This window comes from Ambystoma mexicanum, chromosome 11 (assembly GCF_040938575.1).
Source record: "Ambystoma mexicanum isolate Mex_15411 chromosome 11, UKY_AmexF1_1, whole genome shotgun sequence".
NCBI classification, from domain to species: Eukaryota; Metazoa; Chordata; class Amphibia; order Caudata; family Ambystomatidae; genus Ambystoma; species Ambystoma mexicanum.
Window position 1 is genome coordinate 352374532 of NC_090934.1, and position 14501 is coordinate 352389032.

The 14501-nt window shown below is 48.5% G+C and overlaps 1 protein-coding gene across 1 annotated transcript in view; it reads left to right on the plus strand.

The window, feature by feature from the left end:
- RPA2 (replication protein A2) overlaps positions 1–14501 on the plus strand; it is a 222155-nt gene that overhangs the window by 120338 nt on the left and 87316 nt on the right. The window contains exon 6 of the mRNA XM_069623062.1: positions 5482–5598. Within this exon, the coding sequence (XP_069479163.1) occupies positions 5482–5598 (117 nt within the window). The remainder of the gene's footprint in view (positions 1–5481; positions 5599–14501) is intronic.

Below are 14501 nucleotides of genomic sequence, written 5' to 3' on the forward strand. Positions count from 1 at the left end.
AGGTCTTAAGCCACGGCCTAGGCGTGGAACAAGACCAGCCCGTCGGAATGGGCCCCGACGCAGGTGACGACGACGACATCGTCGAGGATACCGACGGGGCCCCTGCTCGCCCGTCGGATTCCCCTCTGCCAGCGCCGCAAGACAACTCAGCGGCCATTTTGTTGGCTATACAGTCCTTATGCTCCGAGATAAGGACGAGACTACCGTTACCGACGGAGGAACCTCTCCCGTTGGGGGGTCCAGAACCGGGACCTTCTGGTGTTCCCCCTACCAAGAAAAGAAGGATCCATCCACCGCCTCCTTTTCAACCGTCGCGCCCCGTCCAGCCCTCCTCCCCGTCCACCCGAGGGGATGATACGGGGACTGACACGGCAGCGACGGGTACGGACGACGAGGCATACGACGAGGATTTTCCGTCGTCGCCTCCCACCAGGGCTTCTCCGCCCGACGAGATTGGATCGTTCCACTCAATGATCGCCAGGGCATCCGAGCTTTTCCAACTCTGCCCTGAGGAGAAGAAAAAGGAAGGCTTCCTTTACCAACGGCGCGAGACCAAGAGGAAGACGGTCCTCGCAGTGCCTCTGTTGGACGACATTTGGGATGAGGGCCTTTCCCTCCTCAAGAACCCTTCCACGACGCCAGCGAAAAGAGACCGGTACGAGAAAAAGTACCGGGTCCCGGACTCGGCCCCCCTATGCCTCCGGGCGCAGCCTACCCCGGACTCCGTCGTCTCCGCGGCAGCCAGGAAGAAAACGGGGGGGGGTGCGGCCTCCACGTCGACTTCCCCGCCGGACGGCGAGGGAAAGAAATTGGATGCCATGGGACGCAGAGTCATCACGTCGGCGGCGACGACGATTAAAGCGGCCAACGCCTTGGCTATCGTGGCCCGCTACGACAGGGAACTCTGGTACAAGATAGCTCCCCTGCTGGATTTTCTGCCGGACGACAAGAGGGCGGAGGCCCTTGAGATCCTGCAGGAAGGTGAGGTGGCCTCGGACCACGCCATCACCGTGGCGACGGACATCGCCGACACTGGGTTCCGCCAGATGGGCAACGGCGTTTGCCTTCGACGTCGCGGATGGCTCAAGGCTACGGACTTTCGGCAGGACGTCCAGACCAGGGTCCTGGACATGCCCTTCGACGGGAACAACCTGTTTGGGAAGACAGTGGACGATTCCCTTCAGGCCATCAAGGCGGATACTGAGACGGCCCGGGCCCTTGGAGTACTGCAGCAACGGCGGACGCCCTTTCGGAGCGGCGGAGGCAAGGGCGCCTCCAAAGGTTCCGGCGGCGGTTTCGCTTCCTACCGTCAAGCGGCCCGCTCGTCGTCGCAAGAGGCCTACAGAGGACGAGGCAAGTCTGGCGGCCCCCGCCGTCGTCGCCAAGGAGGCCAAGGCGGCAAGGCCGCGTCCAAGCAGGATTGAACCGGCCGTGGGGTCGGGCCCCCACCGAAGCACCCCGGTGGGAGGCCGGCTGGCGGGCTTCGTCAGCGTGTGGGAGTCCATCTCCACCGACCGTTGGGTGCTGGACGCCCTGGCCCGGGGCCACGCGCTCGAGTTTCAAAGAAGGTGCCCGCGCGTCCCCCCCGTGGCCAGGAAAGAACTTCACGTCCCTCAACTTCTCCTGGAGGTAAAGGCGATGCTCAGAAAGGGCGCCATCGAACTCGTCCCAAAGAGGCTTCGGGGCTCCGGAGTCTACTCGCGTTACTTCCTCGTGAAGAAGAAGACGGGAGGATGGCGCCCCATCCTGGACCTGCGACGCCTGAACAAGTTCATCAAGGCGCAGAAGTTCCGGATGGTCACCCTCCAGCACGTCCTGGGTCAGCTGGAGGAAGGAGACTTCCTATCGTCGTTGGATTTGGAGGATGCCTACTTCCACATTCCCATCCTAAAGGGGCACCGAAAATTCCTCAGATTCGTGGTCCAAGGGCGTCATTACCAGTTCAAAGCCCTTCCCTTCGGACTGCGGTCGGCACCCAGGGTTTTCACCAAGTGCCTCGCACCGGTGGCGGCGCAGCTGCGCCGCGAGGGGATTCACGTCTACCCCTACCTGGACGACTGGCTCATCCGCGCCAAGACGAGGGAGCTCGCCGTGGTCCACACGGCAAGGACCGTCCAACTCCTCACGGACCTGGGATTCTCCGTGAACTACGCCAAATCCCACCTGGTGCCCGCGCAAGTCGCACTGTTTCTGGGAGCGAGGCTCGACACAGTGTCCCTTCTGGCCTCCCCGTCGGAGGAGAGGACCAGGACCATCTTGGGCAAGGTGCAACGGATGTTGGTGGCCGACGCGGCCAAGGTGAGGTCCATCAAGTCCCTCCTCGGGATGATGTCTTCCTGCATCTACCTCATTCCCATGTGCAGGCTCCGGATGCGCCCGTTGCAAGAGTTCCTGGATGCGCGCTGGATCCAGACGACGGGCAGCTTCGAGGAAAGGATCAAGCTCGACGAGAGTTTCCGACGAGCGATACGGTGGTGGGGCACCCGCGCGCATCTGACGGCGGGCATGGACTTCCAGACCCCAGCCCACCAGGTGACTGTGACCACGGATGCCTCCCTAGAAGGGTGGGGAGCGCACACCGAAAATCTGCACGCAAGGGGACTTTGGCTCCCGACGGAGAAGTCCCTGCATATCAACGTCCTGGAGCTCCGTGCAGTGTTTTGGGCCCTCAGGTCCTTCCTTCCGTCCCTCAAGGGCAAGGTGGTGAGGATCTTCACCGACAACACCACCACCATGTTTTACATCAGGAAACAGGGCGGAACCAGGTCCCCAGCGCTGTCCAAGGAGGCGCAGGACCGGTGGCATTGGGCCGTCGCCCAAGGGATTCTTCTGGTGCCGTTTCATCTGGCAGGGATAAAAAACACCATCGCCGACTCACTCAGCAGGGAGCTGCGCTCGTGCCACGAGTGGGAACTACGGCAGGATCTGGTGGATCGCCTCTTCCGACGGTGGGGCACACCCCAGATCGACCTGTTCGCGACGGCGACGAACACCAAGTGCCGGAGGTTCGCCAGCAGGTTTCCCCAGACGAGGAGCATGGGCGATGCTTTCTCGTTCCCCTGGGAGGGCCTGTTCCTCTACGCGTTCCCTCCCTTGCCTCTGCTAATCCGGCTCGTCAACCAGCTCAAGAGGTCACGGTGCAGGATGATCCTCGTCGCACCTGCGTGGCCGAGGCAGATATGGTTCCCGGACCTTCTGGACTTGTCGGCGTCCCCGCCAATCAAGCTGCCGGCGGACGCGGATCTACTCTCCAGGGAAGGAGGCGCCATCCTCCACCACGACCCGAAGTCGCTGAACTTGCAGGCCTGGCTCCTGCAGCGTTAGAGTTTGGAGGATACGACATACCGGCCGATTGCAGAGAGGTTCTTGCAAAGGCCAGGGCGTCCTCGACTCTTAAATGCTACGGACACAAATGGAAGAGGTTCTCTGTCTGGTGCCACGCACAGAAGATTAACCCTCTACGGATTACGGCTCCCCAAGTGCTGCCGTACCTGCTGACGCTGGCCAAAGCTGGTCTGGCACACGCGTCCATCAAGATTCATCTTGCTGCGATCTCCCGATACACCAGAACCACGGGCCGGACGTCCTTGTGGTCTCATCGTCTGGTGAAAGAGTTCATGAAGGGACTGTTCAGATCGTTCCCGCCGGTGAAGGCTCCGGCCCCGGCGTGGGAGCTCAACGTGGTACTGACCAAACTCATGGGACCTCCGTTCGAGCCTCTGCACTCGGCCCCGTTGAAGTTTCTATCGTGGAAAACAGCTTTTCTCGTGGCCATCACCTCCGCACGACGAGTGGGAGAGATCCAGGCCCTTTCTTGCAAGGCCCCGTACTTGACTTTCCACGACACGAGGGTAGTGCTCAGGACGCACCCCTCCTTCATGCCCAAGGTACCGTCGGACTTTCATCTCAACGAACCCTTGGTGTTACCTGTGTTCTTCCCGTCGCCTTCGTCGCCGGCTGAGAGGACTTTGCACTCGCTGGATGTAGCTAGAGCGCTGAAGTTCTACGTGGACCGCACGAAAGGTTTTCGGAAGACGTCACAACTCTTTGTGAACTTTGGACCTGTCAATCAGGGGAAGGCTCTCTCGAAGGCTTCCATCTCCAGATGGCTCTCCGGCTGTATCATGTACTGTCACCGGTTGGCAAACCGACCGCTGCCTGGCCGTCCGAGAGCCCATTCCACCAGAGCGATCGCAGCTACCACGGCGTTCCTATCTGGTGTGCCCCTGCTGGACATATGCAGGGCTGCTACGTGGAGGTCGACGCACACCTTCACGAAATTCTACTGCGTCGACCGGGATTCCAGGGAGGAGTCCAGGGTCGGCCAAGCAGTGCTGCGCAACCTGTTCGCCTGAGGTGAGCCTGGTGAGGAGGTAAGATGCTTAATGTTGAGCCTTTGCCACCTCCCGTGGTTGTGCATGTGTGTACTGCTATGTATTCTTTATTCATGAGCATGTGAATCCATGCCAGACCCCATGCTGGAGAAGGAACAAGTTACTTACCTGTAACTGTTGTTCTCCAGCATGGGTCTGGCATGGATTCACATGCGAACCCTCCCGCCTACCCCTCTGCGGCTCTTCACTTGGTCATACTGCCACTTCACGTGCTTCCAAATCTGAAGATGGCTGCCAGAGGCGGTGCTTAGGTAGAGGGCAGTCATTGGCTGTGGTCAGTATGACGCAGAGACCAGTGATTGGTTATTACTACGAAAGACAGATCAGAAACGAAACTGATACTGGTTTTTTCTTTACCGAGGATTCCCAGCCTGACGACGGGGAATATTCATGAGCATGTGAATCCATGCCAGACCCATGCTGGAGAACAACAGTTACAGGTAAGTAACTTGTTCCTTCTCCCCTACCGTCCTCAGTGGTCCGGCATACTCCCCATTCCTTTGTTTGTTTTCATGGTGCGCTGGTGGTGTGAAGTCGTTTTCATCCCGTTCGGAGCGAAGAGCCAGGTTTTTAGAAGCTTTTTGAGAACTTCCACGCCCCACTCTCCAGTTTATTTTAGTGAGGTGATTTCTGCCAGGTGAAGTGTGTACTAATGTGTGTTCAGTAATAACATGACCGCAAAGAATAATACCACCTAGATGTCAATTTTATGCTTGTACGTGCATTGAAGAAAATTATTTAAAACGATGTCGGGACAATCTTTGCAGCATCATTGTTACAAAAATACTTCAAACTTTTTTTGTAAAGTGCTGGTGAAATGTAAGACAAGTGGAGTTCATGAACAAAGATAATGCTGCTACAAAATAAAGCTCGCTACATTTTTCTATACAGAGATGGTTCAGGAATTAGGTCTAACATGCACGCGTTCATTTTTTCTCAGCTCAGAATTATGCAGCTTATAGTTCAATTAATTTACTTATTAACATGACATCCACTACCTGGTCCGTGCAAGGTATGGGCAGTCTGTGTAATTCTGCGCTATCCAATAATGTCATTTCACCAGTTTAACTTTTTTATCCTTCCACAGAATACAAAAAGTCTGGTTGCATTTAAAATATTGCCACTTGAAGATATGAATGAATTTACATCCCACATGCTGGATGTTGTACACTCTCATATGGCCCTGAGTAAATCACAAGGCACGGTAAGTTTACTTGTGGTTAATGCTTTTACATGTTGCAAGTCCAGAAGTTTGCGTGTATCTTTTTCAAAAGTGGCAGTCTACTGCCTAATCATAGATGGTAAGTTTGAGAGTGAACCCGCTTTGAGTTCTTACTTTAGAAGCACTATTCTATCTTGAAATGTAACCTCATTTTCTCTGCTCCATTTGTGCATCTTGTCCACTTTAGATAATCATTCATAAATGTTTACATTTGAAGGAATAAGTTTGTTTATTTTATTTATATAGCGCTCCTGATCCAGAGGTATCGGGGCGCTTTTAGTAAATTGTTACATAGAGAGGAAATGCAGTCGAGGTTGGAGATTGTACATACATAAAAGTTATAAACGAAAAACGGATAGGTACAAGTAAACAATTTAGCGAACATAGGCAATGATGAGGGTTCTCAAATGTGAGTATTCTACATGGCTGGAAGAAAGTGCAGGACATGTATAGCAAAACAGAAGTTATATAAGTCGCTCAAGTGTAAACTGATTAGAATATACAGGTTAGAATGTACAGGTACTAGAGAGCTATTCGTAGTTCTTTTTGTGTAGCCAGGAGATGACGCTTTACTGAAGTTGGAGAATACTTGGATGGATTTGATGTCAGGTGGCAGGGTGTTCCATAATTGGGCAGCTATGTCCGGGAAGCTAGAGCCTCAGGCTCTTTTTAAGTTGCATCTTGGGACCACCAGGCAGGAAGTGTCAGAGTGATTTGTCTGGGTAATCTCAAGGTGAATTCTTCAGTGAGGTATGGGGGTATGTGTGGCTCAGTGCTTTAACGGTGAGACAACTCGTTTTAAGTTCAATCTTTTCTCATAGAGAGCCAATTACATTGTTTTCTCATGGCTGAGATGTGCTCACTTCTCGATATATTGAGTGCAGCTCTGAGAGCATTGTTCTGCATAATCTGAAGTTTAAGTACTGCCTTATTAGCGCCTAAGCAGAGGCCATTACCGTAGTCCAGTTTGGCCACTACAAGAGCTCTGGCTAATATGAGACGGCTTTCTGTAGATAGCATGGGTCTGCAGGCTCTTATGAACTTGCCCGTCTAGGCAGTGGCTGAGGCGATCATATTCACTTGTTTAGGTTGGAGGGAGTATCAAGGTAAAAGAGAAGTGTTTTTGACTCCTTTAACAGTTGGGATGTTATTCTCATCTATGTTGAACATATTGTAGTTGGAGCTTAATTTGTTTGTTAGCTGCCGAACCTACTAGGAGGAGTTCCGTTTTGTCGTCATTCAGGCACAGGCCGTGGATGGCCATGCATGCCTGAATGATAGTGTAGATTGTGTTCACGCGTTGAACATCAGAGTCGTACACGCCTGTGAGGGGTAGGAGTATCTGGGTGTCATCTGCATAGTTCGTGTAAGTGACACCCAGGCGGTCCAGTTCATCAAACAAAGGCTTTGTAAAGATGTTATACAAAGTTGGCGAGACGCATGAGCCTTGGGGCACAACGCAGGTGATGGGTATGGGCAGTGCTCCAGATAAGATTTTGAGGTGGGAGTATTTTACTCCCCATTTTCAAACTGTAAGAGTAAATGTGATTTTAAGAGTAAAAATGACTCTTCTCCTTTGCAAGAGAGTAAAATGTATGTGACATCCAGCCGACGTGTGCAAAAACTGTATGGAAATCATTACTGTGTGGCAGCTTTGTGCATTGACAGAATACACCTTTCATTATTTCTGTAAGGTCTGGCCATTTGATTTCTCCTGTATATATTTAAATGTTGAAAAAACACAAAAACCTAGCCAATTACATAGTAACACAAACATGAATTGTGTTGTGTTTTTTGAGGTTTGATAGAAGAGTTGTCTTTTGATGTTTAATGAAAGTCCTCATTTCCTGGAGCTATTACAAACTAATGGTATGCCAATGTTATGATACAACAGTGCAGGAAGGCAAGGACTCCATGCTAAATGATATATCTAATCTCATGGTCAAATGGATATTTATATAGTGCTTTTGGCAAAGCGCTGTACATAGAGCATATATATCACAATTATCACCAAACCGAAGTCGGTACTCCTTTATTGACCTCGAAAGGATGAAATGCTGAATTGGTCTTGCCGGGATTCAAACCTGCAACCTACAGATCACGAAAGAGATTGCAGCTACGAGGGCTCAACCAGCTGAGCTATCTTATTGGCTAGCATCCTTCAGTTGTCGGTTAACTGAGTATCCAGGGGGGGGGGGTATAATAATCAGTGCCTAGATGTTGGACGAACCATGTATGAAGCGCTACATAACATATCTGGATTATCACAGGGACAGGTTTTACTGAGTTTCTATTTCAATTACAAATGTAATTTTAATTTGTTTTTTTTTTAACAGCGCTTGCACTTCCTGGAGAGTCAGGTTTTGGATGTTTTAATTGTAGTCTTGAAGATTTGAGAGGCTAGAACACCAGTGATTGGTGTAATGGCAATCACTCACCCTTGAGCAAAGACTCTGCTGCCACTTACCATTTATAGTAATGTACCACATTGACTGCAAGGAGGTTGAATGATGTAAACTTGACCGTGCATAGTCCTGATTTTACACACTGTTTTTATAATTGGAGTGTAAATTAAATTAGAAGTGTAAAAATTATCTGCCTCCGCATGATTATGCACATAGCACAGTAACACTGAAAAATACAATTGTTAATTCTCAATTGCAACTTATTTTTCCATTTTATTAATTATACAATCCTAAAATGCTAGGAAAATAAATATGCACATTGCTTTGGTTTGCTCCATGAGCATTAACACAGCAGAATCTAGATGGAACTAGACCATTCCTTTAATCACAGTGTGCAGTTTCTTTTTTTGAAAGGCTTCAGAGAAATGCATTCTGTTTCAGAGGCTTTCATCAATGGCTTGCAATTGCATCCATGTAGATAACAATCAAAAGCAGCGTTCTGGTATGTGTCAAGTAACCTGACCTTTGTACTGCCCTCTGCTCTAAACATGTGTAAATGTACACAGGAAAATAATAAAACTGTCGTAGTTACAAGATTTTCATGCGTAAAAAGCCCTAGTATGCAGCTTATCTGGATGCCTGGGTATGGGGTCAGTTGCTGCAGAAGGCAAGAAGATTCGCATGGTCCTGTTATTTAGGAATGATTGTATCCACATGATGGCTGACTTGGAGACGTGGGTTGCTGAGGCGAGGTGATCACATAGTACTTTGTGATCGACCAGGTCAAAAGCCGCCGACAAATCCAAGAGGAGCAGGATAGCAAGTCTACCTTTTGTCTTTGAGAGCTTCAGTTTGGCTTTTTAGGTCAATAAGGGTGGTTTCTGTCCCATGTTGAGGTCTAAAGCCAGATTGCCGAGTTCCCAGGAGTTTGTTGGCCTCTAGATAGTCTTGGATTTGCAGGTATGCAACCCTGTCTAAGATTTTTAGCAAAAATGGGACCGTGGTGATGGGTCTATAGTTTGTAGGGATCGAGGGGTCTAGTGTTTGTTTTTTGAGTAGTGGAAGTACCCATGATTCCTTCAGGTTGCTGGGTACTATGCCACTTGAAAATGATACGTTAATTAGTTAGGTGATGAAAGTGGCCAGGTTTCTGGCCGCATCTTGGATAATCTGTGCTGGACAGCTATCGCCCTGGTAATTCGAGGGTTTCAGAGAGGCTATAATTTTTTTGTACTTCGGATACCGATACATTTGTAAATTTGAAGCCTTGGGACTGCGGGGGTGAGAGTTTCAGGAGAGGGTTTGGTGGAGGCAGAGTTGGTAAATTGTTGTTTGTGTGCTATTTGAGTCAGTGGGTGGGTTTGGCGACTCCATTTCTCTGTGCTGGATCCTGCTTGATTTATTCTATTGTTGTAGGTATCCCGCTTAGTGCGGATAATCTCTTCTTTGTATTGAGTAGAGATGGTAGCTAGGTTGCTTTTGTTCTCCGATGAGGGTGTATGTTTCCAGAGAGTTTCAAGTTTTCTTTTTTCAGAGTGGAGGACTTTCTGCTCCGGGGTGAACCATGAATTTACATGGTCTCTTGGTTTCCCTTTGTGCATTTTGAGAGGTGCTACTTTGTCTAGTGCTATAGACATGGAAGAATTATAAGTGTCTACTAGAACGTTCGGGTTGTTCGTGTCTAGGAGAGCGTTTAGGGTGGGGATTACAAGAGGCATAATTACCTCCGCAGTAATGTTGCGTTTGTTTCTGGTAGGGCAAGGAGGTGCCATAGGGCAGGTTTTGTTGGTTGTGTTGTCAATGTTGAATTCAAAGGAGATAAGGTAATTTAGATCTGCTACCCAGTCAATAGTCCTACCTTTCTCGTGAGTAGATAGGGTGATTTCTTGAATAAATCCATGTTCAGCCAGGTCATTGGCAAGAGAGGTTGCTTGGAGGTCATTGGGGTCGTTCTAGCCTAAATTGAAGTCTCCTAGGATTGTTTTGTGAGGTAGTTTTGATGTCGGATCATAGGGTTATGTATTCCTCGAAAGAGCCTATGGGCCCAGGAGGTCTGTAGATTAAGTGGATTGTCATGGTATTTTTGTGCAGGTTTTGGAGTTTAGCTGAAAGGATTTCACATGATGGTGGTGGTCCGGAGGGTGGTCAGTCAAAATCTCGAAAACAAAATCTCGAATGACAAAAAGCACGAAACAAAAATCTCGAAAAAAAAAATATCGAATTTTTTATTTATTTATATATGTTTTTGGGGTCAGCTAAGTAAAAAAAAGGGGTAAAATAAAAAAAATGAAAAAAAGGGGGTTTGGGGGGGGAACCCCCCCATTTTGGAAAAAAAACGCATTGAAAAAAAATATTCGATATTTTTTTTTTCGGCCTTTTGTTTTCGAGATTTTTGATTTTTTTATTCGATATTATCACTATGAACCGGTCCGGAGGCTATTCTCATGTCTAGCTTGTTTTTGAAGATGAGGACAACGCCCCCACCTCTGGAGATTGGCCCGTCAACTCAGCTAGAGTAGTTATCTGGGATTGCTAGTGGAAGTGATGGTCCAGCTGCAGCATGTAGCCAGGATCTTGTTACTGCTAGGAAGTCCAGGTTGTTAGATAATGATATCTGCTAAGTTGGTAGCATGAGCTACTAGAGACCTTGCATTAATTAAGGCTCATTTGATGGACTGTGGGGTTGACTGGTGTGATAATGCCGGCTTTGAGATGTTTCTGGTTCTCATTGTTGGCGATGTGAGTGAGATTAGTGTCGGTGTCCCTTGGAGTGGTTACTTGTATTTTTGGGACAGAGTTTGATATGATTTCTGTTGTGTGTGGGCTGATGGTGTGAGGGTAGCCTGGTGCGGAGTCTGAGATTTCTATCCTTGAGGATTGGGCAGGTGGTCAATAAGTCTGAGGTGCGACTTATGGTGTTCCTGGTTGTCATGGGATTAGGTATCGTCGCCTTATTGTTCCTGGGAGTGTCTAAGTGTAGTTTGGGTAGGAATGTGGTGGGCTTAAGTGTGGCATCCAAAAGGTTGCTGTTCAGTGCTGATAGGAACAATGGTGCTTTAATCATAGGGTCTGTAATTTTGGTGGGGATCATGTTGGGGCGTTCCTGTGATTCTGTTGGGATGTGCCAGATACCAACTATGGTGAGAGCAACTAGTAGAGGCAGTGTGGTGATCATGGTGCGCTTATATAATCGTGGCTGCATGCATTTTAGAGAGCGAGGTAGATTCATAGAGCGGGCGTCGCTTGTGGTCAGTTACAGCTTGGTACTGTATGCATAGTAGAACATAGTATAGGTGGATGGAGACTGAGGTCTGTTTACCCTTTATTCGTCAACTAGTAACTTTTCATATTGGTTAATTCTGTCAATCCTGCTGATAGAAACATTGCAGGTAGCATTCCCTTTTATCCCTATAACCTCTAGCACTTCACCGATTCAGTCGCCTGGAAAAACACTGCCTCATCCCACTTTTCAACTGTTGGTGTACCTCAGTGCTCTGTCTTGCGTCCTCTCCTCACACTACACCTCTGCTCTTGGGGCGCTAATCTCCTCCTTTCGGTACCCACTCTCCGCAGACGACACCCAAATCTTCTCTTTACCTGAACTCTACTCTGATCTCTCCATCAAGATTTTCAACTGTCTCTCTGCCATTAAATATTGGATTGCTTTTGATCCTGTTAAACTCTTCCAAAACAGAGGTGCTCTTTTTTCCCTGACAAAAACTCTTCCAGTTCCCACCTGACATTACTCCTCCTCAGCTAGAAACATTGTCTTCCTCTGACTCTTCTCATACCTCTATTTTAATCTCCAAAACGGCAACTGCCTCAACCGCCTAAATATTAGGAAAATTGGGCACCTTTCAACATGGCCAAGTATCTCTTAACCCCTCTTGTCTTTTCTAAGCAGGACTACTGTGCCATCATCCTCCTTGGTCCACTGTATTCCTTCTGTCCTCTCAACAAGATAGTTAACATTGCTACCATGACTCTCTGAACTCCTTCACTGCACACCTACTTTCTCTTACGGTCATCAGGCTGGATGGTTACCTGTGCGAAACAGGGGCAGATTTAAAGTCCTTCTCCGGTTCAGTCGATCCACAGTAAGGCAGTACTTCTACCCAACTCTACAAACCTTCTTGTAATTTCTGCTCTGCCTCCTCGACTACCCTTGTCGCACCTCGCCCTCCCAGTGCTTCTGCTCTCTCTCTTTTTGCTCCACGTGCATGGAATTCTCTTTCCCGGACATCTGAGAAACAGTGCACACTGATTTGTTCAAAGACAAATTGAAAAAAAACAGCAAGATAAAGTTGTCCCCTTTCCCGCTCTAAAGGTTTGAAATGAAGCCCCTCCTTACATAGTTGGGGGCACAAACTTGTTCCTACCTTGTCTATATCATCACTTAGTATTGCACAAAGGGACTAATTAAGAACTTGTCACATTTCTTAGTATCAGTCAAGGTCAATGTCCGTTTGTTAGGATAGCCTTGGCCAAACTTCTATAATGTAAGCTCTGTGTGCCAAACAAAAAAGTTAAAGGAATGACAAAATGTAGAATAAACGTATATTGCAAGAGCAATTTTATATATTCAAAGTGTGTGATGCAAAAACATAAATTTACAGTGACACATGTATTTCTTGTGAACAGAAAAACAAAATATAGATATATTTCACTTACAATTCTTAGAGCAAAATTTCCAAAGTCTAAAACATAAAAGCAGCCGCAGTTGGTTGCAAACAAACACATATATGAAGGCAATCAATACAATCGTAATAGTGTTTAAGAAATTCCCACATTGATTCTGAGGAGCAATCTCCTCTGGGGTTTGCAATTGAGCAGGGTTCGGTGGACTAAAGAGTTACCTATCTGTGGACAAGCTGATCTTTCATTGCTTACTCCATTTCTTGTAGTCCTTAAGCTCAAATTCACAAATAGACCTTTGAGGTCGGGGTCTTTGGACTATGAGGCTATCTCAAACTGTAGCCAACGTGTTCAAAGAAAGGTTCGATAACACACTACTGGAAGGGAGAGTTGGAAAACATATGTCCATAATCATCTTCTGTGTGCTGATTGGTGTGTACACTTTTCGGTGCCTATATGTACTCGTAGTACAGAGCACCTTCTTCAGGGTGTCCAGTAAGCAGATCCTATTTCAAATTCAGAAAAAAAGGAGAAAAGAAGTGCGAGTTCTTCACGTTTATTAATCGCTGTTAGTTCAGCTTGTATTTTGTGTGTTTGCTCAAGTAACCGGCTGTGCTTGTAGCGTAGTCGGCAACAGGATCCCAAGTTCCCTAGGGAAACCGAATCGGGTGGGGTGCTTGCACAGGGCGAGTGGCAGGAATCTATTTAGTACAGGTTGTCAGCGGTGTAGTCGCTTCCTTGGTTGCTATGCCCATCCGTCCCGGCCAGTTGAGCTGTGTTGTAACCTGGCAGAGGTCAGGGGGCAGGGAGGGTGGGAGAAAGGAGGAACAAGAAAAAGAAGGCTTGAGTAAGTTTTCTAAAGGCCCTGCATGTGTTAAAAAGTTTGGTTAGCTGGGTGTGGTTTGTGGCATAATCACCTTAGTTCGCAGTCTCCAAACGTCAAAATATCTCCGTACTTGGCCGGGGCGGTAGGAGAGGGAGGGCCTTCTCGCTGCAAAACATTTCTCCAATAGTTAATAGATGTCTGTCTGTGTGGAGAAAGACCAATTCTTAAAAAATGAATGAAATGGTGCAGCAGGGGGCAATTGCAGGCATATACCAAAGGTGTGTATCGCTAGCACCCGTGGGGTTTGCATGCATCCTTGTGTGTGTGTTGGAGGGCCTCCTCTAGTGGCAAAAAGATTGGGGCAGTAGAGTGGTAATACGGGTATCTCCCTCTTTCACCCTTTCTGTCATGCTAGAAAAGTGTCAACCGTACATCCTGTTTGGGAAACCATGCATGCGGACTGCAGGGGGGGGAGGGAGCTCGCCGTATCTTCTCACCTTGCTTATTGCACTCTTGTGTTCCCTTTTAGTGTTGCCGGTCTTCCGTGTGGTGGCCTGGACCGAAATTAAACTGTGTGGGTAAGCCTAATGCCCGAGACGCCGGCCGGTAGTTATGGTGAACGCTTGCGATGTGTCCTGCGCTGATTGGTGCAACGTCTGTGGCCAGGAGGCGCGGGTCATAATGTGCTTACTGATTGGCCGCGTGGCGTTGTCTGGGAAACAGACGACGCCATTCGAGCCACGGGTATCTGGTGCTGATGAAAGCTCATTGGGATATCGAAGTCCAAGAAAATGCGTATTGGTAAGGAGACGTATTTAGGTGCAACTAAACCCAAAATAGTGTATCGGATGCATACGTGGAAAGTACTTGAGAGTCAGCTAATGGTGAAACGAGTAGTGATAGCGTATCCCATCTCGTGGAGCATATCATTGCCTCGTGGGCAGGCTTGTGTCAGTGTAGTGAAATCGCTGCTCAGAGGGTGAGCTAGGCTCGGGGGGCAGATAGAACCTGGTGCCAGG